We start from the raw sequence: 26,723 nt of genomic DNA on the forward strand, positions 1-26,723 counted from the left end.
TTTGCTTGTTCCCCTGCTTGCATCTTTTCCAAGATTTCCTACCTGAAGATCTTTTGTGCTCTGGTCAAGGTAATGGAGCAGTTTCCATTTACACTAGCTCAAGAGCTAGCCTAGGCAGTTCAGACAGATTCTGCTTCCAAATGCTGCTCCCTAGTAGGGGTTTCCAAGTATCCAGGACTTAAACTTGATCTTTAATTAAAGCTTATGTCACATGATGAAACCTCCAGCTGTGGGTGATCTGGTGATTAGCTGAGCTGTATCTGAATCTCTCCTGGGTGGCCGCTCAAGTACTCAGCTTCCAGGGAATGCAGTATTCCAGACAAACATTTCCAGATAGCCAAAGGAATGGGGTCCCTAGCCTCTGTTTGTCTGGAAATGGATGACAGGGGAGGGATCACATGAGGATTACCTGTTGTGTTCCCTCCCTCTGGGGCACCTGGTGCTGGTCCCTGTCAGCAGACAGGACACTGGGCTAGATGGACCTTTGGTCTGACCCAGTATGACCGTTCCTATGTTCTTAGTCAAGATGTGGACGTCCCATGGATTTATATAGAGGCAATAAAATTCTTTGTCTTGTTCTCTGTCCTGTTCTTAATGATTCCCAACATTCTGCTTGCGTCTTTGACTGCTGCTGCACATGAAGTGGATGTTTTCAGAGAAGGATCAACAATGACACTCCAAGCTGGCTTCCTCTTCAGTGGTAACAGCGAATTTAGTCCTGTCATTTTATACATACAGTGGGGAGTATGTTTTTCCAATATGCATTACTTTGCATTTATCGATGTTCAAATTCACCTGCTATATTTTAAATTCCCTTTTATTCTTATCTTTCTTGATCTTGGTCCCTTCCTATCACTCCTATCCAATTTCCTGGTGTCAGAACTTCCCTTCCCCATCTTTCCTTCATCCCCTTCCCTGGTAGCTCTCCTCCATCCTTCTAAGGAACTGCAGTTTGTTTTACTTATTGCTGCGGCAACAGTAAGTTTGCTGAGGGAGGGAAAGATGGGGTAGAATCACTCAGTTTCCCCTCTTCCTATTTCTTTTGGCCCATGATCTCTCCTCCCTCCTAAACTGGTCTCTTTCCTCCTGCCTAGGTGGGCCTGCTCCACTCATTGAGGAACACTGCCCCAGAAGCATCCTTTCAAATCCTTCCCCCCCCCCCCCCCTTGCAAACTTTGATATGGAAATCACACCCTGATCAGAAAGAGGTGGAATGGGTACACGGGCCAGTTTTGAAAGGCGCATTATCATGATAAACAGGTGATTCATCAAAGGAGTGGGCAAACAACCCTACAAGGCAATTGTGTGCAGCTGAATTGGGGCTCTCGCCTGGGCTAAGGATGCTAGACCCTGCAGCTGTTCTCCCATTCTTATTCTCTGATTGCAGCTTTAAATCCTCCCCCCTCCTTCAGAGAAGATGGTCACCCATTGAACTGCTGCTCCACAGCCTACCAGGAACAAAGCCCCACACGCAGGGAAGGCATGAAAAAAAAAGTTTTAATGCTTTTTAAATGGTTAGAAATAGTTGCATAGGGAGAGAAGGGACTGGGAGGCGCCCAAGGGCCTGAAGAACGCGCTCTGTACTTAGAAGCACTTCCTGTGGACAATGGAAGGGCCAGCTTCATCGTATTCCGGTTTGCTGATCCACATCTGCTGGAAGGTGGAGAGAGAGGCCAGGATGGAGCCTCCGATCCAGACGGAGTATTTGCGTTCAGGAGGGGCGATGATCTGTAGGAAGAATTGCAGACACGGCCCGGTTACCAGAGGAAACAAGGTGGCATGTTTCCAGAAGCCAGAGTTCTGGAGGATGGCATCGACACAGAGGATGTCTGAGTGTAAACGACTAACCGTTTAACTGACACGCGGCTGGTTAATGGTGTCGTTTACACTCAGCGAAGCCTCCTCCCCAGGAACTGCCCGCGCCGCTTCCCAGAAGGAGGTTCCCGGGGAGGAAGCTTTGCGACGGCTGTGAAGTCTGCTCCCCAGCTCTTGGAACCTCCCTGCTCTTGGGGAGGTTTCGCTGCGGACTCTGAAATACAAAGCTAAGCTTTATACTGCACAGCCCGCAGTGCGGGTAACCATGTAACCACTGAGATTTTCAGTGGTTACACAGTTACCTTCATATGCAATTTTTAACCTCCCTAATGGACATCTTGGTACACAGACGGAGAGCTGGTCTACACTTAAAAATTAGATTGACCTAGCTATGTCACGCATGGCTGTGAAAAATTTCACACCCTGAGCACCACTGTTAGGCCAAACTAATCCCCAATGTAGATGCAGCTAAGTTGCCGGAAGGATTCTTCCCTCAACTACCCACAGCTTTTCGGCGAGCTGGATTAACTGCACTGAGAGAAGAGCCCTTCTGGTGATGCAGGAAACAGCTACGCTACAGTAGCACAGCTGCAACCGCAGGTGTAGCCTAGACAGGGCTTTCGACAGACAGGTCTGACCCTGCTAAGTGCTGAGCACCCTCCATCCTCATTGAGCTGAGTGCAAGGGGAGAGCCTGACTCAAAGATCGCAGAAATCAATGGGAGTCTTTCCACTCACTCCCGGTGGCTTTGGATCAGGCCCTAAGGGTATGCCCCCACCTCAGAGGATTGGCCCCATAAAAAGCAAACCAGTTTCTATCACTGCTTGTGCTGGCTTGCAGGATTTTTTTTTTTTTAAGTTCCTAAGGGATTTAGGAGCACAATCTCTTCGGGGCAGGGAGGACCGTCTTTTTGTTCTGTGTTTGTACAGCCCCTAGCACTGTGGGTCCTGGACATAGGTGACTGGTGTCTGCTGGTAGAGGCTGCAAGGAGGGCCACTCAAGCTACGTCTACGCTGCAGCCTTCTTGCGCAAGAAGCCTTTTGCACAAGAGTTTTTGCACAAAAACTCCTTGTGCAAGAGGACATCCACGCCTCAAAGTGCATCGCAAAAGTGACGTGCTTTTGCACAAGAGAGTGTCCACACTGCATGGACGCTCTTGCACAAGAAAGCTCTGATGCCCACTCGCAGAATGGCCCTCAGAGCAGCTGTGCTTTTTCCCATAAGGGTTTCTTGCACAAGAAACCCCTCTGGAGTGGAGGTTTACCTACACCGGTGAAAGCCCTCTGTTCTGCCATTTTACTGCTGATTTACTTGTGCAAAAGCGCATTTGAGGTGTGGACGCGCTGCAGGTTTTTGCGCAAAAAGCAAAAACCTTGCATTGTAGACGTAGCCTCAAAGGAACAGGGTGGCATGAGGAGGCAGCCCAGTTGGCAATTCAAATTTTGGTGGGGGCACAGTGCACCTCCCGAGTTCTAGCATGAGTCACTGAAGCTCTGTGGACCAGGACCATAAGGCAAGAAGGAACCATCAGATACCTTGTCTGACTCCTTGTATGTTACAGGCTACTACCACCACCCAGAGCTCTCACACTAATCCCAACAACCAAGATAAGACCACAGGACTGGGGTCGGACAATTCATGAACAACAACAAAACCCCAGTGCAAGTCCCTTATTGGCTTTGTATGAAATCTTCCGCCGTAGTACGAATAAGCAGTTTCCTGGAGTTAGAACTGTTAGGGCGAAGCCAGGCACGGCATGGCCCTGTGCTCTGTGGAAAGCTTGCGTGAGAATGAGAGTTGCAGAACAGTCCTCCTTTGTGATTAAAAGACGGCCCCTGCCTAAGGAGCAGCGGGTCATGCTCAGTTGTGAAAGTTAAGGGGACGAAAGGGGATCCAACTATGGCTGTCAAATGGACACCCAGACAACCTTCTAAAGGTGGGGGAACAAAGGATCTACAAGGACATTTTCATTTAATCTCACAGGGGAGGTTTTACTGCCAAACTTTCATTGAAGTAAGGCTGTGGGATCAGGGTATGGATGATGCATGCAGGGCAGGGGATCTCAAACTTCCTGACAACAAAAATTACTACACGACCCCAGGAGGGGGTTCCACAGCCTCAAGGAGGGGTGGGGTGGAAGCAAAGCCACAGCCCAAGGACTTCAGCCTGAAAATAATCAGCATAACGGCTTTGCGCAAGAGGGGGCAGTGTAGACCGCTCCATCTTGCGCAAGAGCCTCTTCCGCAAAATGGCGGCTCATTAGTTATGCAAATGAGGCTTGGCGATATTCCACGCTGAGCCTCATTTGCATAGCTCTGGCGCAAGATCACGCCAGTATAGACACAGCCCTGGTGTAGGAGAGAAAAGCCCAACCCACTGCATAGCAACCAGTAACCAAGCCGTACTTTAATCTTCATTGTGCTGGGAGCCAAGGCTGTGATTTCCTTTTGCATCCTGTCCGCAATCCCAGGGTACATGGTGGTCCCTCCAGAAAGGACGTTGTTGGCATACAGATCCTTACGGATGTCGATGTCGCACTTCATGATGGAGTTGTAGGTGGTCTCGTGAATTCCAGCAGACTCCATGCCTGGGGGTAGTGGCACAAAATCAGGGTATTAACACAGGCAGAGACGGCTCACCAGCACCTTTCCTCCTTCAAAGCCTGAGCCGTCTCCCACTGGAGTCCGGGGGGGTTGCTCCACTGATTGCAATGGGAGGTGCATCAGGACACCAGTGTATAAATAACCTTCTTCCCTTATAACCTTCCAGGAACAGACCTATCTCCTGGGGTGGTTGCTTTGCGCAGGTCTATGAATTCCGACATTGATCAGTACTTTATACAAGTGACAGTCTGACTCAGGGTCCAGCAGCAAATCCAGCCTCTGGATTTAGATTGTGAACTCTTTAGGGCCTGTCATTTTGTTTTGCATTTGTACAGCTCCGTACACACTGGGATTGCCTAGGCATGATAGCAATACAAATACATCTATGCACGGTCTTTTAGGTAGTAGTAACTACCTCTTCTGTGCTCACGCTGAGAGCTCATTAAATCCAAAGCTCATTAAATTGACACCAAAGCTTTCAGCGACATTTGCCTTGAACCCGTGTAACTACGCAGAGTCCGGCCCTCCTCCTTTTCTCCTCTTGGTGGGAATTAGAAGAGAAAACAAACCACTGAACCCGAGGAATTGCACCATCGTAACATTGTCTCAAACATTTACAAGGGAGAATCCCGCTGTAGAAAATGTGGAATGTAGACGGGCGGGGGAAATGTTATATTACTACTATAACCTCCGCCCGATTGTCCCAGTATTTGAACTGGTGAAAAAATAAACCAACCACGCCCTATCTGTTAATATATTTAGAAATGGGCTCTAACCAGCCCCTCAGATCCAAATCGGATCCCGCTCTGGATCCAAATCGGAAAGTTGCAGAATCTGTAAGTGGGGGGCGGGATAGACTGGATCCTCACCGATGAAGGATGGTTGGAAGAGGGTTTCCGGGCAACGGAAACGCTCGTTGCCAATGGTGATCACCTGACCATCAGGCAGCTCGTAGCTTTTCTCCAGGGAGGAGGAAGAGGCAGCTGTGGCCATCTCGTTTTCGAAGTCCAGGGCCACGTAGCACAGCTTCTCCTTGATGTCGCGCACGATCTCCCGTTCGGCTGTGGAAGGCAGGAGCGAGCACGGTCAGCATTGTAGCTCAGACCCAGTCTCTAGTCCTCTGGGCCAAGGGTGGGGAGCAATCTCTTGGGGGCTGCAAATCAAGTTTAGGCCACTTTCTGGAAGATGCTTTAGCCTAGGGGTGGGCAATCATTTTTGATGGGGGGCCACTTCAGACATTTTTGGAGTGGCCCTGGGCTGTCCCAGAAGGGGCAGGGCCTCAGGCGGAAGGGGCGGGGCCAGGACACTTCCTGTTTGGTTTGGGGGTGAGGGAGCTGCAAAGTCTTTGCCCCCCCAGAGAGACCCGCCAGCTGTTCTGAACAGCTGGCGGTTCCCTCTAGGTACCCGTGCCCCTAGTGGGTGGGAGGAGACTGCGCATGCTCCCCCTGCTACCGCCACGTCAATCAGGTCCTGGAGAGGGGGAGCATGTGAAGTCTGAGCAGCATCTGGCGGTTTGACTTTAAGAGCTGAGCCCCTTGCAGAGCGGGAGACTTTGCGCGCTCCCCTGTCCCCAAACCCTGATTGGCCTGCGGGTGGAGGGAGCGGCAGGGCCTCCATGACCCAGATCAACTTGCTTGGTGGGCCACATCTGGCCTGCAGAGGCCCTTTTGCCCACCCCTGCTTAGCTAAACACAAGTTCTTGGGTTCGAGGCTGGAGGCAGCCGAAAGGTCTGTGATACAGACGGTCAGACTGAACAATCCCTTTAGGCCTTAAATTCTGAATTTAGTCTGGCCTGTCGCCGTGAGTCGTGACCTGGCCTGCAAACAACTCCCATCGTTAAATATCATCCCATCTATGAGCATTTTTTGTCCTCCATTCACATTCCCCTCCAGCACCGCAGTAAATGCCACCCCTGTTGTCTCTTCAGGGTGGCATTGAATGCAGGACTAGAAGGTGATGAGACAACAAAAGTGGCCATAATCTAACCCGAATCTTCCCCCCTCTCTCTAGGCACTAAAAGTCCCTTCGCTCTGCAGGGCTCCGAGGAATCTATTGACTCAAAAAAGCTGTTTCCCCCCACTTGGGACATCTAGCCCAATATCCTGTTGCCAGTATTTGCACTAGCCGGCTCCCCTGAATCCACTGCGACCACACCACAATCGCGTGTTGCCTACCAGTGGTGACGAAAGAGTAGCCTCTCTCTGTGAGGATCTTCATGAGGTAGTCGGTAAGATCGCGACCAGCCAGGTCAAGACGCATGATTGCGTGGGGTAGAGCGTATCCTTCATAGATGGGGACATTGTGAGTGACTCCGTCCCCGGAGTCCAGAACGATACCTGGAGACAACGGCAGGAGCGGCGTTAAAAGGTGGCGTGTGGATGCTCTGGGCCGGCTCTCTTGTAGGTGCCGCGAGCAAAGAGGAATGCGTGCCTCCACCGGTAACAGCGTAATTCCACTCCTCACAACAAGAGGGAGTGTGGCCCAGAGTTTGGGGCCCGAGCATAGGACGTGGGAAACCCAAGTTCACATTTCCCATGGGCTATAACAAGAAAAAGCCAGATATATTCATGGAGGACAGGTCCATTAGCCAGGCTGGGCAGGAAGGGCGTCTGTGGCCTCTCTTTGTCAGAAGCTGGGAATGAGCGACCAGGGAGGGATCACGTGAGGATTCCTTGTTCTGTTTGCTCCCTCTGGGGCACCTGGCCTTGGCCACTGTCGGCAGCCAGGACACTGGGAGAGATGGGCCTTTGGTCTGACCCAGCCTGGCCCCTCTGATGTTCATGGATAGATTTACCTGGCGAGAGGGTCAGCCTGCACTCAGGGACCATGTTTAAATGGAAGGGTTTGCCTGCCTTCGCCCTCCATGCTGGCTAGCACAGACGCTGCCGTCACGACCAAGTTCTAGCCAGCAGCATCTTAGGCCACATTGTGCTCTGTCCGGGGGCAGCAATATATGCTAGGAGGGCCCCGGTCTCCTAGGAGAAAGTTTGCTGTGTCAACCAGAGGCCTGTTATAGGGGACACAGCTGCTAGCATCCAAGGGCGGCGTTTCGGGGGGCAGCAGCTGTGCACACCCAGACTGTCAGGGTATGTCTACACTACAAAGTTAATTCGAACTAACAGCCGTTAGTTCGAATTAACTTTAATAGGGGCTACACATACAAACTGTTAGTTCGAATTTAAATTGAACTAGCGGAGGGCTTAATTCGAATTAGGTAAACCTCATTCTACGAGGACTAACGCCTAGTTTGAATTAACTAGTTCGAATTAAGGGCTGTGTAGCCCCTTAATTCAAACTAGTTGGAGGCTAGCCCTCCCCAGCTTGCCCTGGTGGCCACTCTGGGCACCACCAGGGAAACTCTTCTACCCCCTTCCCGGCCCCGGAGCCCTTAAAGGGGCACGGGCTGGCTACGGTGCTTGTGCCAGGGGCAAGCCTGCCAGCACCCAGCCAGCAGCCCCTGCACCTGGCACGGCATGAGCCAGCCACCCGCTGCCACCCAGCCCTCCGCCTCTTCCCGGGACCAGGCTGGCGGCTCCCAAGAGCCTGCCTGGCGCTGCAAGAGGCGGGCGCCCACCTGGTCTAGTACGGAGATCGTGGACCTCATCAAGGTTTGGGGGGAGGCCTCCAACTTCCACGATCTCCGCACTAGGCACAGGAATGCGATCGTCTAGGGCAGGATAGCTGCCAGCCTGGCCACCAAAGGCCACATGCGAACCCAGGAGCAGGTTTGCATGAAAATCAAGTTGGTCCAGTGAGACTCCCGACCCTGATCCCTGAGCTTAGAACATAAGAACATAAGAATGGCCGTACTGAGTAAGACCAAAGGTCCATCTAGCCCAGTAGCCTGTCTGCTGACAGCGGCCAGCACCAGCTACCCCAGAGGGGATGGACCGAAGACAATGTGATTTGTCTCGTGCCATCCATCTCCAGCCTTCCACAAACAGAGGCCAGGGACACCGTTCCTACCTACTGGCTAATACCACTCCATGGATCCAACCTCCATGACTGTATCTAACTTCTCTTTAAACTCTGTTCTAGTTCTAGCCTTCACAGCCTCCTGTGGCAAAGAGTTCCACAGGTTGACTATGTGCTGTGTGAAGAACTTTCGCTTATTAGTTTTAAACCTGCTGCCCATTAATTTCATTTGGTGTCCTCTATTATCCTTCTATTATGGGAACTAATGAAGAACATTTCTTTATTCACCCTCTCCACACCACTCATGAGTTTATAGACCTCTATCATATCCCCCCTCAGTCTCCTCTTTTCTAATCTGAAAAGTCCCAGTCTCGTTAGCCTCTCTTCATATGGGACCTGTTCCAAACCCCTGATCATTTTAGTTGCCCTTTTCTGAACCCTTTCCAAGGCCAAAATATCTTTTTTGAGGTGAGGAGACCACATCTGTACACAGTACTGAAGATATGGCGTACCATAGTTTGATACTTCCCCTCCTCCTTCTTCCCCTGGCTTTCCCCTTCCAGCTCCCTCCTCCCAGGTTTCCCCCTCCCATCTCCCACCCTCTCTCTTCCCCTCTCCCACCTCCTTTTCCCAGTCTCCCCAGAGGTTAATCCCCCTCCCTCAGTTTTGTTAAATAAAGAGAGTTTCTATTTTTGAACACACGTGTCCTTTATTTTTTACATCCGGAAGGGGGGCGAGGGAAGGGTAAGTGGAAGGAGGTGAGAGAGGAATGGGGCATGAGCCCTCGATAGGGAGGACTGAGGTGGCTCTGCGGGCTCCTCGGGGTGGAAGCTCTCCTGCAGGGCCTCCTGGATCCTGGCAGTCCCCCGACTGACCCCCTCCCGGATGGCAGCCTATGGCAAGTGCAGCTGGGCTGATGGCCGAATGCTGTAATGTGCCGAGTGTGGGCACTCAGGGCACTCCAAGACAGGACTGCTTTGCTGTCCCTCATCGAGTTAGACAAGCAAGCGGGGAACCCTGAGAACTGTCTGTCCAGGGTGGGGGTCGGGTCCCTTTAAGCACAGCCCTCGGCTAGCCTGAGACAGCAGCTCCACACCCTAAGTCCTAACCTGATGCCCTGCCGGCACTGCTTCCGGCCAGCCTTAACTTCGATTCAGGGTCCACTCAGTGTGGACATGCTATTTTGAATTAGCAAAATGCTAATTTGAATTAGTTTTTAGGTCTAGATGCACTAATTCAAATTAGCTTATTTCGAATTAACTAATTCGAATTAAGTTAGTTCGAATTAGTGCTGTAGTGTAGACATACCCTCAGGGAGCGGGGAAAAGTACTTGCATCCGTGCATGCCTCTCGCTCCTGGCTGGTGATGGGAGGGGGCAGAGGAGTAAATCACAGAATGCAAGTACTTTCCCCTCGCTCCCTGATAGTCTGGGGAACAGGAAGAGAAGCAAGCCGCATCCTGGTGTGCACAGATGCTCCACCCTTGCTAGCATCCCTGCTCCATCTCTGAGTTGCTCCCCAAAAGAGCAGGATTGATCAATGGTTTGGGTGGCTACCCAGTCGTGGATTTAAAAGGTCCTGAGAAAACGCAGGTCCCAGTGAGTTTAGTGGGAATTGTGGGCGCCTGGCACTTCTGCAAGGTCAAGCCAACAGCAAACACACGCCATCAGTGGAAGAAAAGAGAACGACTCACCCGTGGTGCGGCCAGAGGCGTAGAGGGACAACACAGCTTGGATTGCAACGTACATGGCAGGGACGTTAAAGGTTTCAAACATGATCTGAAAAGAATTCCGAGTCCACGTGTCAAGGCCAGTGCAATGCACGCAGCGCAGTTCGGTGCGATGCATTCACAAGTGCATGGCCGACGCGGCGCGAAGTCTGATGCGTGCATGCACACGCGCTCCAGTCTGGAGGTGGGAGGGGGTCCAAATGCAAGACATGCTGCTACTAGCACAGAAACACTGGGGGCAGTTGGGTTCTACAATGTACCCCATAGCCCAGTGAGCATAGGTTGGGTGTTCGGTATCCAGACTCATCTACCACTATCTGCAGCATGGGGGGGTAGGCTCATCTGGGTAAATAGAGAATTACATCCTCCATTGCAAGAGCAGAACCTCTGGGTTCCTGATCTGCTTCCACAAGTGTGCTCCTTATGGGTACCCTCTCTCTGGGGGGACAGAGGACATCACCCACAGCTGAGAGTAAGATCTAAGGGCATCCCAGTCTCCAGATCAACCCGCACCTCCATCAGCTCTGTTTCTCCAGACAGCTCTCAAGAGGGGTTACATGGCAAACACCAACTTTATCCAGTTGTGGACCATTTCTCTGTGCCGATGATACCAGCAAAGGCAGGACATCAGGCAGCTAAAGCAAAGCTCTTCAACCATGGATCTAGCTTCTCAGATCCCAGCTCGCTGGTTGGATTCCCTCCCAGACGGGACCATCCCTAACATGGGACTAGTGTAGGGAACGGTCCAGGAAGTTGATGCTTTACCTGAGTCATCTTCTCACGGTTCGCCTTGGGGTTCAGGGGCGCTTCTGTGAGAAGGGTGGGGTGTTCTTCTGGAGCGACTCGCAATTCATTGTAGAAAGAGTGGTGCCAGATCTAGGTCAGAGGAGACAAAAGGACAGTGATCGCTCGGACTCCGTGCTGGACGGTCGGTTCATCTATCCGGCTCCCTGGTGGGAACGGATAGGGGGCCTGTCTACCCTGAGGATTTGCACCAGTTTCAGCCATCAGTGCAGCTGCACCAGGCACACCCCCCGTGTGCAATGGCTAAACTGAAATTAGCACTGGTGCACCTTAAAGCAGATGTTCATTCCGCTGGCACAGGTGATGGCTGTGCCCGGTTTACACCTGGGCTGGCAGCAGCGTAGCCATGCTGGTGGCTGGAATCACAGCATCACTCTAGAAATGGGCCTGACTCATCCGCATTCACCTCTTCAGCCTAGAATTAATCCGCCGCTAGAATGCAGCCACAATACTCTGGCACCGGAAGTGAAGCAAAGAGTCCACGGGGCTCAGATCTTTGGGCCAAGTCCTATTTCCATCCACCCATCCACATCTTATGTTAACACTGATTTATGGTAAAAACTGAATTTGGGCTGTGAGGCTAAAATACAACTTGGCATCTGCAGTGCGAAGGGGAGGACGTGACCATCTATCAGGTGTGTGAGCCACCGGGGATGAGAGGGCTGGAACAGGTGGCTCAGGATGATACAGGAAAGAAAAGAGGATGTTAAGCAAAGGGCAGTACTGGCTGTAGGTCAGGAACCTGAGTGAGAACTATTAGGCTGTGAAGTCATCTCCTCCTCAGGAACGGGGCAGCAGCTTCATTATGTGAGACTAAGCCCCAAAAATTAAACACAGAGATCTTTCTATAAGTTCCATCATTATAGCATTTTTTTAAGTGCGCCATGTCCCCCTCTAATGGCTGGGCCCCCCAGTGGATAACAGCCCGCTACTGCCCGCAGTTGATGGAGTCATTCCTTTAGCTCACATGGTAGAGACTAGGGATGTTGAATATCAGTTAATTGAATAGTCAAGTTACCTCATGAATTCTTATTGGTTAGTCGACTATTCTATCGTCCCCAGGGGCGGGGCCAGCACCCAGTGTATCAGAGGCAGCAGCGCAGGGTGTCAGGCGGGAGCTCGTCCAGGAGGGGAGCCAGTTTAAAAAACAGCTCCCCTTGTGGATCGGCTGGCTGTTGCCCAGTGCAGCAGAACGGGTGGCAGCAGCCCGTCTACAGTGGGTCTGTGCTCCCGGACCTCTCGCAAGCCAGAACTGAGCCAGGCTGCCTGGCTCCTAATACACTGTAAATGCAGAGCCACTGCAGGGGTAGGTTCTGGACCCGGTGCAAGCCAGAACTGAGCCAGGCTGCCTGGCTCCTAATACACTGTAAATGCAGAGCCACTGCAGGGGTAGGTTCTGGACCCGGTGCAAGCCAGAACTGAGTTGGGCTGCTGGCCAGCCTGCTAAAAATGTACTGGCAAGGGTGGGGGGAGGGAAATGCATGTAGTCTGTGGCATTAACCAATAAGCTTTTGCTTATCAGTTAATTGACTACACTGTTACATCCCTAGTAGAGACCCATGGTTTGGAGATGAAGGGTTGAGGTTTCAGTCCTTTGCTGAGGATGCGTAGTGGACATTGCTACGGAAATGATTTTCATACTGTAGAACAGAGCCCTGTTTTGGCCCACCACGGCTGCACAATGTAAGCGTTTCAGTGTGCGACCTAACAATCAAAACATTCATGCAAGTGTCATGTGGCCAGCACACTGGGAAGTGCTCGAGCTAAAGGTGTGAGCTGCTATGCTACAGCTTCAGCCAACGAGCCAGACTTCCTAGTGGGGACTGTGAAACTCACTCTCTGAGAGCAGGCACAGAAAGGGGACTTGGAATACAATCTCCGGGGAGGGACATTTTGAAAGTAGGAAAGGAAAGTGAAAATAAATCAAGATGAACCTGGACTGGCCCACTGGTTTTTCTATTGAGCTTCCCTGAGGAGTGGAATTATTAAACGCAAATGATCAAAACTACTTGAAAAATCACATTGAAGAAAGTTTTTTTTTCTGATTGAATCCAAAGAAGAACAAGAGCTCCCTGCCCTACCTTCTCCATGTCGTCCCAGTTGGTGATGATGCCATGTTCAATGGGGTACTTGAGAGTAAGGATTCCTCTCTTGCTTTGAGCCTCGTCCCCTACGTAGCTGTCTTTCTGGCCCATACCCACCATCACACCCTAGAAAACAGCAAGGGAGACGTTAACAGCCAAGCTCACCTGCAGGGGGCAGAAGAAAACGGCCTGGTAACTCAGAACAAGCACACCGATCCATACGCCTGTTTCACATGGCATCCTCGGCAGCAGCAATATTGAGCCAAAACCTGAGGTTCTTGCTCAGTTTTCACTCAGTCCTTCCTGAGGGTCAAACTAATGGATTCTAATTGGAATGGGTTCCCTAGGGAAGGGATGGAATCCCGGCTGGACCAAACCCTGGCTGGGATGATTGAGTTGGGTTGGTCCTGCTTTGGGCAGGGGGCTGGACTCGATGACTCCTGAGGTCTCTGCCCGCCCTGGGATTCTCTGAGTCTATGAATTAGACTGTACCCAGATGAAGCTATGACTCAACCACTATTTGCACTGGGGGCGTTTATTCTTGCTTGAAGCAGGAGTGAGTCGCACTGGTGTAAATTGCATGTAGCCTGTCTACACTTGATGTAGCAGTGGCTGGAACTGGGAGTGTAGGCAGGGCCCCCTCCGTTGAGTAGTGACAGTATCAGACTCAGAAATGGTTCAAGGCCAGATTCCGCTCTCCAGTTTGCATGACTCCACACAGCTGTGGTGAATGAGGCCCAATCAATAATCAATCAGAATGAGGCCCAATCAATAATCATTTTTATGGACAAATTCATCCCTTGGCCAGCCATGGATTTACACCAGGGATGCATCTGGCCCTGAGAACACCCCTCTTTTGCAGCTACCTTGATGTTTTTTACATGTGTAGGGAATGAAACAGTATTAAGAACCTTCCATGGGGATGATAGAATGACACAGCGGCAGCAAAGTCCAGTGGCCTCTGACCCACGCGCCGGCAGAGGCCGAGGGCGCGGATTCTGAATGCCTGCTGAGCCAAATCAAACTGATCTGTGTATGGATGGAAGAGGGAGGGTTTGAGTTCCAACCTGAGTCGGAGCCCTTTAAGCCTGGTTTCCCAAAGTGCTGATCAGCCACCGCCAATGGAAGTTGTGGGTGCTCAGAATCTCTACAGATGGACCCCAGGTTGTCTCAGATTCAGCGCTCCAGAGGCAAGCACAAACCTGTCTGCGACAGTGCTGGGAACCCAGGGGTCCTGAGTCCCAGTCCCGTGTCTCTATAGTGCCAAGGAACCTGAGTCATGATCCCGGTCCCAGATGTGCCAATTGCTGCACAAACACCTGGTGGGTTTATCCACCTTACATTAAAATTCCATTTATACAGGATTGACACATGACTCAGAGATGTCACCACCTGTCCTAGGCACGAGCTAGTGATGGTTGTCAGCAGAACGTGTTATACTTGGCTGTAAGAAACCGACTGACCTCTTGGGCTCCATAAACAATTCATCAGCCGCTTATCAAACCCTCGTAACCCTACATGAACCCCTCATACACAGAACTGTAATATAAAAGTTGACCCACAATTCGTCAGATTTTAGGGCCCAATTAGGATGGACCGGCTGGGTCACGAGCCCCAATTATGCAAGTGTCTTCCTGGATTCCAGGGCCTGCCCCAGGCTTCGTGGCTCAGGCCGGCAGCTTTTTTTTACGGGGGGAGTTTGAGTTGCGGCACTAACCTGGTGACGTGGGCGACCCACTATGGATGGGAAGACAGCACGTGGAGCGTCATCACCGGCAAAGCCAGCCTTGCACAGCCCGGAACCATTGTCACAGACCAAGGCGGTGGTCTCCTCTTCACACATGGTGGAGCCGAGAGACGCTGGAATTCAGAGGCGCCTGGAAGAGGCAGACATGAAGACGAAGGTTAAAAACGTGGCACGCGGCTCTGAAGGGCTGGTCAAGGATTGGACCAAAGGCCATACCCAGCTACACTGCCGAGAAGCCAGCAGAGTGCTATGGGGCACAGCGGACTCCAACCCCACGTTTTCAAGGGGTCCGCTTGTGAGAGCTCAGTGGAGTTACAATTTTCCTCAGCTACGGGTCCAGCCTAGTGAATGCCACGAACCTCTCTCGATCCCTGTGGCCTTGAGGCAAGTCTCATAGACTCATAGACTTTAAGGTCAGAAGGGACCATTCTGATCATCTAGTCTGACCCCATGCACAGTGCAGGCCACAGAATCTCACCCACCCCCTCCTAGAATAATCCTCTCACCTATATCTCAGATATTGAAGCCTTCAAATACTTTGAAGACCCCTAGATGCAGAGAATCCTCCAGCTGTGATTTGTACCCCATGCTACAGAGGAAGGCGAAAAACCTCCAAGTCAGATAAGCGATTCAGGTCGCTGGGTCTGTTTTCACTCAGATGACTACTTCAGGGCCCCCTTGGAACCTCCAACAAATGACTGTTCATCAGCCAGAAAATTCAGTCATGAAAAGGCAACACTGGTGGCTAGAACTGTCTGACAAAGGCTCAGCCCAATGAAATGCCACGCTCCAGAAGCTTCAGAGGGTACATTTTCAAGCCAAAAAGGAACCATTAAGACCACCTAGCCTGATCTCCTACAGAACAAGGCCAGAGAGCCTCACCCAGGGAATCCTTCATCCAGCCTATAACTCCGGTTTGGCCTAGAACCTTCTAGGTCCTCTAGAAAGAGACCCGCTCTTGACCCAGGTGATGGAGTATTCATCACAGCCTGTGGTTAATTACCCTCATGTTTACCATTTTTAACCTTATTTCCACTCTGGATCTGACGACAACCAGAGCGTTCTAGAGCATTCTGGAGTTTTCCAAGGCAGTCAGCCTCCCTCCAGTTCTTGGTAGCTCATGTCTAAGAGCTGTGAGGAGACGCACCTCCGTGAGACTCAGCCACTGAGACGGAGTATGGGGAGAGAGGCCTCTGTAAAGTGGTCAGCCCTCAAACCTTGCAGCCAACACATTGGAAGTAGATTGGGTGCCTGCACCGTGTCCAGAGTGCAGGTATAACAGGCCCACGCTAAACAGGTGCCTGCAACATTATACAGCAGTAGTAGCCACCTGCAGTCCTGGGGCCACAAGCGGCTCACCGGGGTTCTATGTGTGGCCCCTGAGACATTTCATTCACCATTGCTCACACGCAGGGTTGCCACATTCTGCTGGTTTCCATCTGCACAGGTTTTTTTCCTACCAGTATGACTAAAGCGACACGCACGTCAAGCCAGGGCCTGTGAAGGGAGGTGCGGGCGGATTGCACACGACAGAGCCGTGTGCTCCTCCTGCAGCCAATCACAGCACTGCTCCGGTTCAGTCGGCACTGCCCACGCATTCTAGAGACGCCGGCGTTAGCAGAACTGCCCTGTCCCAAGAGACCGTCTTGGCTAGGACAACCTTGAGGCCCACTGAGAGGAGGGTCACTGTGCAGTCCGCTCACTAGCCTCAGTTTCCCATCGCTGCCCTGCACGGATGGGGCCTGCGCTACAGAATTCAGTGGGAGTTTTGCCAGATGAGCATAGGTCGAAGAGGTACAAACCTCGTGGCTGCTGGCGGCTCTGCAGGGAATCAAGGGTGTGAGGATGTCATGGATGGAAGCATCTTATTTAAAGCAAAGACTCAGCACAGCTGGGACGAGAACAGCCTTGGCCTGACAGACCAGGCCCACAGGATGGCTGGGGATCAGAGAGACGTGAGAAATGAAACCGCTGAAGGGGGGTTTTAACGTCATGCACCTACATGGCAAGAGGGGAAAAAACAAATCGGGTTCAGAGGGGGATAATCCACCGCGGAGCTGGATATACATTTTAGACCCTGTCCAGCTCCCTGGGTTGGAAGGAGCTTCCTTTGATTCAAGAAGATCAGGCATAAATATTCCTTTACTAGCAGAGTTACCCGGCGTTGCTAAGGTCCTTAACTCCATTAATTTTTGTTTTTTGGAAAATACAGTGAAAATGCCCAGGCTTCATTTGAATCATTGCTCTGGGCTATGGCTGGAGACGAGGGGTTCAGGGTACAGGCTGCCCCAGGGAGATAGGACACCCCCAGCCCTCTCTCACCATAGCAGCTCAGGGCCAGGTGAGAAGCGCCTCTCCATGGTCCCTGCAACTCCAGCGGGTGCTGCCGGGGGAGAGGCACATGTCCCATGAATGGGGCAGGTCCAGATTCATCTGCCACCTGTACTCCCCAGCCAGAGTGAGGAATGCAGCAAACTGGGCACTTTCCCCTCACTCCCTGACGAAGGTGAACAGCCAGCAATGTCCCCCTACGAATCAGGGGAGGAAGCTGCATCCCTCCCTGGCCCTAACCCGCCCTGCCCCCAGCCAGCCCTTTCACCTTCCTGGTGGTTCTGTCTCTTTTCTGTATAGTTTGAGAACAGTCCCATTCCAGGCACCTCCTGTTTTCCTGGCACAACCAAACCCTGGCCTTGCTTTAAGCTAGGATAAGATGAAGCTGCCTGCCGAATTTGGTGGTCCTTGCTTTTACCGTTTAGGAGGAATTCCTGAACAAACAGACAAACTCTCTCAAATATGCAGTGGACAGGAAGTCTCCAGCCCTACCTGACTCTTCACTACAGCTCGGTGGCAGATGTTAACACGGACACAACCGGCATAGTAACATCTCTGTCGGCATCAGTATAACCAGAGATGGGCCCGAGACACGCCCTGTCCCCCGTTCAGGGTGCAGCCCAGGGATTTGTGTTTTGTTTGCATGCTCCTTCATTTGTACAATCCCACCTGGCCAGATGTGCACCCCGGGGGAGAAAAATTCCCCATCCACAGGTGCAGGGAGACGGGGTTCCTGCTAGGAGCTGGAGAACTCCGCTTATGTCAGAGGAGTTGCTCGCAGGGTGGGCAATGAAAGCAGAATCGGTCCCTTGCCGATAAATAACAAACGGCCCGTTGCCTTTTAAGAGCTGTTCACCCTGTGCTTGGTACTGCTGAGCCCTCGCTGCACAGCCAGTGCGGGGAGATGGGAGAGGCCTGCTCTGAACGTGTTGCTGCTCCGGCAGCTGCGAGCAGCTGTGCATTAGAAACCCAGGGCTTGGGTCCCCTCTGGCGGCACTGGCCTCAGGGCAGTTACCTGTGCTTGGTGCCAGGACCAGACCCATCGCCCGGCAATGCAACGGGAGGGGATTCCTGCCCAGCCGCTGGCATTGCAGCATCGCCCACGAGGAAGGGGAGGTGACCGGCTGCCTACGCAGCATTTCTGGGCAACCGGGGGAAATCTTGCCAATTTCACTGCTTCCCTCAGACCCTTTTCAAACCCCCAGGCCAGACCCTCAGCTGTAACGGAGAAATGTCCATTTACACCGGCCGAGGATTTCTCCACCCACGACCCTTCTCCCGCTGCTGGAAAACAGTCGTTCCAGGAATGACTGAGATCTAGTGGCAGGCTAAGGATCCCCCCGGCTAAGCTCTTTTGGAGAGTATTCGACACAAGCTGTATGAAGCCCTCTGGCCGATGTCACGCAGGAGCCTCAGAGGAGATGAACTAATGTATCGAAAGAGATGAAATCCAGCCAGAGTCCTCGCTGTTTTACGGGGCTCGTCCTTTCCTAAAGCAGAAAGCTCATCAGTCATCTTAACTGCCAGGACGCATTAATTCAGTGTATTTAATTTGGGACCAGCTTGATTGCAAAGTTAACAGCAATAATGCCATGGTCAGTCTCGTCTAGTGCTTTTCACCCATCCATCCCAAAGCAATTTACAGTTCTGAGTCCCAGGGGTAGGGACCTCAAGGCCCGGAAAGTGCATCCAGTGTCCGGCTTGCCTGGATTCGGCCCTCAAGGCTCAGGGTTCTCCCCCCTCCCCCAGAACATTGGGGAGCCTGTGCTGGTGCTCCAGCCCCTCTGCGGAGCTGGAGCACACAAAATCCACTAGCCTGGGCCCCACTAGGCTATGGTGTGCAAGGGAAATGTGGGGAGTGTCTTTCTGCTTCTTAGTTGCGGGCCACATCAATGAGAGGTGTGGAAAAAGTGGAAAAAAGCGAATAAGGAAAAGTTATTTACTTCTTCCCACAATAGAAGAACTAGGGGTCACCAAATGAAATTAATAGGCAGCAGATTTAAAACAAACAAAAGGAAGTTTTTCTTCAACTTGTGGAACTCCTTGCCAGAGGATGTGGTGAAGACTAGGACTTCAACAAGGTTCTAAAAAGAGCTAGATAGATTCATGGAGGTTAGGTCCATCAATGGCTATTAGCTAGGATGGGTAGGAATGGTGTCCCTAGCCTCTGTTTGTCTGGAAATGGATGTCAGGAGAGATCACATGAGGATACCTGTAGTGTTCCCTTCCTCTGGGACATCTGGTATTGGTCACTGTAGGCAGACAAGATACTGGGCTAGATGGGCCTTTGGTCTGACCCAGAATGGCCGTTCTTATGAGAAGTTTTTTGTTTTGGAGGATTTTTTTTTTGTTTCTCACTTGGTCTGTGGCCCCCAACCCAAAAAAAGGTTCCCCACTCCTGCTCTGTCCACTAGGCCACGCCACCTTCCCAGCAGTCCTTATTCAAAGCCAAGAGGGGCAAAGCGAATATGCTCTCCAATGCAAGGGCTTCCTGTGGTCAATCCCTGTGGGATGCGACAGGAATAGAAATAATAATAGATCTCGCAGTCCTTAATCATGCCGATCTCCCATTAACGTCAGTGAGAGTTGGCTTTGAATCCGACCCCAATGGAGGAGGCCTGCCTGTGAAATAAGCAGGATATTTTACCACCCAGTGTCCGATGGAAAATACACTGTGAAAAAAGTGGCACGAGGAATTTACCAGAGCTGGTGGAAGGGAAGCCCAAGGTCTGCTCTACCTGCACTAGTCCCAGAGCACTTCCTCCTGACTCGTGCTGGTGTGAGTGTGATCAGAGTCAGGGCCCTGGCCCAGTGGTGTGATGTCTACACTCGAGTGCAACAGGCAGCCTCGGCCACGCCCCGAGAGACATCTGTGCATGTTGTGTGGTCTGGAATCACCTGAAACGTGTGAAATATTTCTCTCGTCAGTCGGCTCCTCTCTGGTTACCCCACCTAGCTGGGGGCTGCGCTAGATTTATGCGGCTGGAATTGGGATTAGAATCTGGTCCAAGTCAGTGGGCTGTAAATCAGGACCCCGCCTGATTGCTTGGCTTTCCTTTAACCGTACGTCTCTCTCGAGAAGCTCAAACACAGAAAGAAAAGCATTGGCAAATCTGCTGGGAAGGAAGATCATTTCTCCTTTACGGCTCATGTTGGCATTCAATGCCTCAGCTTCCCGGCAGCATCGGGGGGAGGGGTACATGATCATCCCTCTCTGTGGCAGCACCGTGCAAAAATAGCTTCTTTCACACTGATGGGCATGAATACAAAGATTAAGGCAAGACTACACAACACACAGGTCCCATTTATATTCACATGGATGAATATAATTTGTTGGGAGAAAGTCCAGTTCTTGTGTCCAGTTCTGGGCGCCACATTTCAAGAAAGATGTGGAGAAATTGGAAAGGGTACAGAGAAGAGCGACAAGAATGATTAAAGGTTTAGAGAACATGACCTATGAAGCCAGGCTTCATGAACTGGGCTTGTTTAGTTTGGAAAAAAGAAGATTAAGGGGGGACATGATAGCGGTTTTCAAATATCTAAAAGGGTGTCACAAGGAGGAAGGCGAAAATTTGTTCCTCTTGGTTTCTGAGGACAGGACAAGGAGTAATGGGCTTAAAGTGCAGCAGGGGAGGTTTAGATTGGACATTAGGAAAAAATTCCTAACTGTCAGGGTGGTCAAATATTGGAATAAATTGCCAAGGGAGGTGGTGGAATCTCCCTCTCTGGAGATATTTAAGAACAGGTTAGATAGACATCTGTCAGGGATGGTGTAGACGGAGCTTGATCCTGCCTTGAGGGCGGGGGGCTGGACTCGATGACCTCTCGAGGTCCCTTCCAGTCCTATTATTCTATGATTCTATGATCTGTCCCTCCAGCACATTGGAAGACAGAGGGCTAGATTCGGATCTGACTTACACGGGTGTTAGTCTAGAGGAAGCCTAATAGAAACCAGAAGCAGTCTAGCCTGCATTCCTGAGGTTAACTTCTCCTCCACTATCATATGGTTTCTCCCTGGAGGAGATTGCAAACTCCCTTTGAAACAAATTCTGTTGTAAGAGCCCGCCTAGGCATGAAGGCAGGTATCAGTGCTCTGAAAAACACAGACAGTTTTCCTTGTATCCCATTTGCAACGGCCCCTGTTGTCCGTAATGCTTTATCAGCATGAATCAGAGCCTGAGACAAACCACACTGGTGCTAGAGTAAACACAAACACGAGGCTACATCACGGGCTTTCCCAAAAATGGAAATAATTTTCCCCAACTCCTGGTTTGCAAAAGGCCACTCCCAGCATTTCCCTTCCGGATCGGGAGAGAAAGTAGAGCTCCTGCAGTCAGAAGCAGCCCAGAACAGGGGGGGGAGACAAAGCTGTCAGCATGAACCAGTGAGCAACCTCACTTCCCACGGACGAGAACCTGGCATTAGTAAGAGCAATTAAGGACCTAAGTCACCAATAAGAAACATGCAAAACTGAGCGACTCAAATGACCTGTTGTGTGCAAGATCAATAACCCTCCTGCCCCACAACTGGGATTGCTCCACTCAGCATCCCCACCCACCAAGTTCTGGATTGTTCACCCTGCCCTCTGGCCCATGCCTGTGCCCAGGGCTGACTGCCCTCTGACAAGCCGGTGCCATCCAGGGGACTCAGCACATTGCAGCTTGTCTTTTCATCAGTTTGGAAAGGCCCTGCACACATGCCACAAAACAACACATCAGAACAGCAGCCCACATCACTGCCGTGTTGACTTCCCGCTTGCAAAACCAGAACGATAACAGAATCTGCGTTGAAATCAGAGCCGCTCAACGAGAACCGGCAGCCCGGCTTCCCCAGGCGTGCTAGGAAAATGCTGAGGCTGACTTTGCAGCATCCCAGAGCTTTTCTCTCTCTGTCTCTCTTTGCATGGTGCATATCTAAAAGGGTCAAAGAAAGAGACCTTGCAGCTGCTCCCCCTTTTGCTGCTGCAGTCTCCTCACCAGTCCCCCCAAAAGGAACCGGCTGGGAACAATTTGCAGGTGCAGTTGGAGCCAGTGACCCAGCAGCAGCACAATTAAAACAGCGTTATTCTTGTAGGATTCCTATGTTGCCCCTAGATGGACCTTCTGAACCTCAGCAATGCCTGCGGTAGCAAATAGAGAACAGATCTTTCGCAGTACTCACCAAGTACACAAGAGTTCCTTTCCTCTGGGACTGCGTTCTGATGTGCCTTTGGTATAAATACCAGTGAGACGATGAAACCTCAGAGGCGGATCCTCCTTAAAGAGAGACCCTAAAAAGGCTAACTGATGGTGTGTTAGCCATATGGCCATATAAGGTGTTTAATTTCATTATATTGACCTCGGACTCATGGTAGAACCAAGCACAGTTAATTATTGTAAGAAAAATGTATGCAAGAGTATTTGGGAAGCAACACCCCCTTATGAATCTGTTCCTTTTATGCTACACTTCGATAAACAAGTTTGACACAAGCCCTTATAAGCTACATTCAAAAAGGAAGTGGAGTCACCTACAATTCCTGGAGAGAGAAATATACCAAGAATGGCATTGGGATCTCGACCGTCTGGCCTGCAGGTCTCGCTCTTTCTTCAAAATTCAGAGTAAAGGGGAATGCTGGGAAAGTGGAAGTAAGTCATTGCAAGCAATGATTGGAATTTGGTGCTGTCTGCAGCTCTTGGGTAGGGCTGGTGATTTATTTGGTTATGTAAATGAGGGGTGTAAGCCATCAGTTAAAAACCAATGTGAATCCAGAGTCACTCCAGATTTCCAGCAGTGGAAATGATGGAGGGCCTGATCCTGGAATAAGATTGCAGCACATGCATGACATTCCATTGATGTCACCGAGGCCCTGCCTGCTATGAGCCTGTTGCAGGATCAATTCTTTAGCGCTGTGTAAACAAACAGAATTTGACCCACCTGTGTGGTACAAATCCAGAGCATCTCCATGGCTGTCTGAATCACCCCTCTGGATTTACACTGGGAGAAAAGAGCCGACTCTGGCCCAGAGTTTGAAGTAGAGACCAGCATGTCAGCAATATTGTAAAATTATTCTCCCTTCTATTAGCGCCAGCTGAATTCCAGCATTCTGCTATTGCAGCAGGCCCTTTCTAGAGTTATTGCCCAGAGGTGATTGGCTTTCCCCCAGCTCTACATGAGAGCAGAACATGGTTTGCCCATCCTACACAATGGCCCCGATCCTGCTGCTCTTGACATCGTGGAATCACAGGGTTGGAAGAAACCTCAGGAGGCATCCAGTCCAGCCCTCTGCCCAAAGCAGGACCAATCCCAACTCAATCAACCCAGCCAGGGCCCTGTCAAGCTGAGACTTAAACACCTCTAGCGATGGAGATTCCACCCCCTCCCTAGGGAACCCAGCCCAGTGCTTCTCCACCCGCCTAGGGAAACAGTTTTTCCTAATATCCATTCTAGATTCCCCCCCGCCCCACCATCTCCCCACTGCAACTTAAGACCATTGCTCCTTGTTCTGCCATCCGTCACCACTGGGAACAGCCTCTCTCCATCCTCTTTGGAACCCCCCTTCAGATAGCTGAAGGCTGCTCTCAAATCCCCCCTCACTCTTCTGTAGACCAAATAAGTCCAAATCCCTCTGCCTCTCCTCATAAATCATTTGCTCCAGTCCCCTCATCTTTTTAGTTGCCCTCCGCTGGACTCTCTCCAATGCGGCCACATCCTTTCTGTAATGGGGGGCTCAGAATTGGACATAATACTCCAGATGCGGCCTCACCAGTGCTGAATAAAGGGGAATAATCAATCACTTCTGTAGATGTGCTGGCAATGCTCCTCCTAATACAACCTAATATTCCATTTGCCTTCTTGGCTACAAGGGACGCCCTGATGATTCATGTCCAGCTTTTCATCCACTGTAATCCCCAGGCCTTTTTTCTGCCATAAAAAAGAAAAAAAAATAGTGGTAAAAATCCCAGTGACATGAGCAGAAGCAGGATTACACGAATTGCCATAGTAGACGCTCAGCTGGTGTAAGCCGGCGGCATAGCTCCAGCAAAGGTGTGGGCAGACTGGCACCCCTGGGAGATTCAGCCACATGTTAAAGAACAAAATTCTCCCTCTGCCAGCCAAACAGGGCTGAGCCTAGGAACTCTCGCAGCTCAGAGTTCCTGATTTCCCCGGGCCGCCTTGTGTACTTGCCAAATCCACCGGTTCACCAGAGTAGCACAACCAGGCATAGAACAAAAGGACTTGCAATCACCAGGTGAGGGGGGGGGGGGTGTTGAAAATGAATGTGCAATGGGCAGGTATCAGATTTCAGACCCAAGCACAGTATGTGGGGGTCCCATTGATTTCAGTGGCGATTCTGCATCTAGGAGGCTGGAAAAATCCAACCCTTTGCGAAGTGAGGTTCAATGTAACCTCATCTTTAAAAGAAAGTATAGAATAATGTTATGGGCATGGGACTGGTTCCTTCCCAGAACTGGCTGCTTTTCAGCAGAGAGTGGCGTGATCTTTTGTATATTACACCTCCAAAACAATCATAAAAGAACATGAAAGCTATAAAGTCAAGCACTCAGAAATTGGAAATGCCAGAATTAAGCCTGCCTGTGTTCAGCCCTGTTGTGTATCTGCATTACAACAAATTACACGATCACACCCTGGTTTTTCCACCGACCTCAGTATGGGAACGAATCAGTCCCGTTGTAGAACCATGTACATTTCTCCAATCTCACTCCTGGAAATGGCTGAACTGCTTTGGCTGAAACTTTCCAACAGAAAATTCAGTGGGAGGCAGACACTAGCCTGGAGAATTTCAGCCCAAATGATTAAAGTCTGATCACCTTATAACCAGATAAAAACAGGGTCTGATCATGGAAAGTGTTGAGCAACCTTAATAGTAGGAAGTGGTAGGAATAGTAGGAAGTCTCACCTGGAATTTTTGTCTGAGGCCTTTGGCATCTTGTTGGTCTATTGACATGGGCTCCTAGATCACTTAAGCATGGAGGGAAATCCCACTCGGTTATCTGTAGGACAGTAGCACCTGCCTAGCAGCTTTAGCTGAGTGTCAGGGTCTATTGTGCTGGATGCTGAACAAACACGTAGGCTACGTCTAGACTGGCATGATTTTCCGCAAATGCTTTTAACGGAAAAGTTTTTCTGTTAAAAGCATTTGCGGAAAAGAGCATCTAGATTGGCAAAAGCACTTTTTGCGGAAAAGCGTCCGTGCCAATCTAGATGCGGTTTTGTGCAAGAAAGCCCCGATCACCATTTTCGCCATCGGGGCTTTTTTGCGCAAAACAGTTTTTAGCTGTGTACACTGGCCCTCTTGCGCAAAAACATTTCCGGAAAAGGGCTTTTGCCCAAACGGGAATGTCAAAGCTTTTGCGCAAGAAGCACTGATTTCAGACAGTAGAATGTCAGTGCTTTTGCGCAAAATCAAGCGTCCAGTGTAGACAGCTGGCAAGTTTTTGTGCAAAAGCAACTGCTTTTGCGGAAAGACTTGCCAGTCTAGACGCAGCCGTAGTGAAAAAGACAGGCCCTACCGGAGAGGTCTGGCAAAGGGTTACGGCAGATGGATGGAATTGAGGAACACAGGTGCTGATGGGGAATTGGGATTATCTGTCAGTACTGATAATAGATTTAATTTACGCAGACCAGATGGAAACGACAGCTCTCTGAGTCCAGGGATGGGTCTCCAAGGTAGACCCACAAACATCCGTCAATATCAGAAAGTTCAGCCTCTGCGTCGCTCACATGACGACAGCCTGTTAACCAGCGTGCCGAACGTGTTCTGCTTCTCTTTTGCCTCCCTCCAATGTTGATTTCTATGTTATAGATTTATAAGTGCACGCGAATGCGTCTCTTTCTAGTATGATAAAGTGCTTCGTACACTCTGTGAGAGCCAGAGCTGAGCAACACGTACAATGTTAAGGGATCTCACATCTATAAACTGGTAATAGTAGATTGCTGTAAAATGGCTAATATACATCAGTGACTATTGTTGGACTGGTTCAGAATGGCTCAATTGTGTGTCGTTGGCCCTGTGTTGCTAAAAGCTAAGTAGAGAGTCTCCCTTAGCTCAAAATAGTAGGCTCCTCCTTGCTCTTAAATCACAGAAGAGCTGAAGTCCAGAGCACCAAGATCCAAGTGAGTGTGAATGTTCCATGCTCTTAAACTTTTATTGGAAAGTGGGTTTATTTTAGTGACCAGGTAAGGAAATCTGCTATTTCAGCCGCCTTGTTGCACCTTCTGTTGCTCTAGAACAGGAGTGGCTGACGGTTACAGGCAAAGAGCCAAAATAGTTGTGCATATAGCGCAAAGAACCGAGGGGGGAGGGGAGTTGTTGAGCAGAAAAAAAAAAAGGATTGCCCCTTTAAAACACATTTATAGGCATTTGGGCCACATTAGGCTCCCGCCAGCTGCCGCCATCTTGAAGACGCCATATCAAATGGCTGCGCCGGACGGCTCCCCTGCCCCAGTGAACACAAGGAGTTGGGAGGCAGAGGCCGTTTTCGAGGGGTCGGGGTGGCTTCACGACCTGTGGGGGCAGCTACACGAGCTGCACTTTTCGGGGGGAGGGGGAGAAAGAGCTACATGTGGCTCACGAGCCGTGGGTTGGCCACGGCTGCTCTAGAAGCTCTGTTGTCCTGCCAGCTGCCTCTGTGAATATGAAACTGCCTGGGCCCTAGGCACCGTCTCTGCTCTGACCATGGCTTAGCGCCTGCAG

General features: G+C 50.8%; 1 protein-coding gene across 2 annotated transcripts; it reads right to left on the reverse strand.

Annotated features, from left to right (window-relative positions):
• Positions 1-1,479: 1,479 nt before the first annotated feature.
• Positions 1,480-22,329, reverse strand: ACTG2 (actin gamma 2, smooth muscle). Of its 2 annotated transcripts, none has more exons than XM_006129108.4 (9): positions 22,190-22,329; positions 14,669-14,828; positions 12,949-13,077; positions 10,829-10,939; positions 10,028-10,112; positions 6,594-6,755; positions 5,288-5,479; positions 4,221-4,402; positions 1,480-1,728 (listed from the first exon to the last, which is right to left on the reverse strand). In XM_006129108.4, the coding sequence occupies exons 2-9, from the start codon at positions 14,792-14,794 to the stop codon at positions 1,585-1,587; spliced, it is 1,131 nt and encodes a 376-aa protein (XP_006129170.1). In that variant the 5' UTR covers positions 14,795-14,828; positions 22,190-22,329; the 3' UTR covers positions 1,480-1,584. The 2 variants fall into 2 exon arrangements, with proteins under 2 accessions (XP_006129170.1, XP_075766838.1); XM_075910723.1 differs by lacking the exon at positions 22,190-22,329 and adding an exon at positions 16,501-16,647.
• Between the last annotated feature and the right edge of the window lie 4,394 nt (positions 22,330-26,723).

The sequence above is a fragment of the Pelodiscus sinensis genome, chromosome 28 (assembly GCF_049634645.1).
Source record: "Pelodiscus sinensis isolate JC-2024 chromosome 28, ASM4963464v1, whole genome shotgun sequence".
NCBI classification, from domain to species: Eukaryota; Metazoa; Chordata; order Testudines; family Trionychidae; genus Pelodiscus; species Pelodiscus sinensis.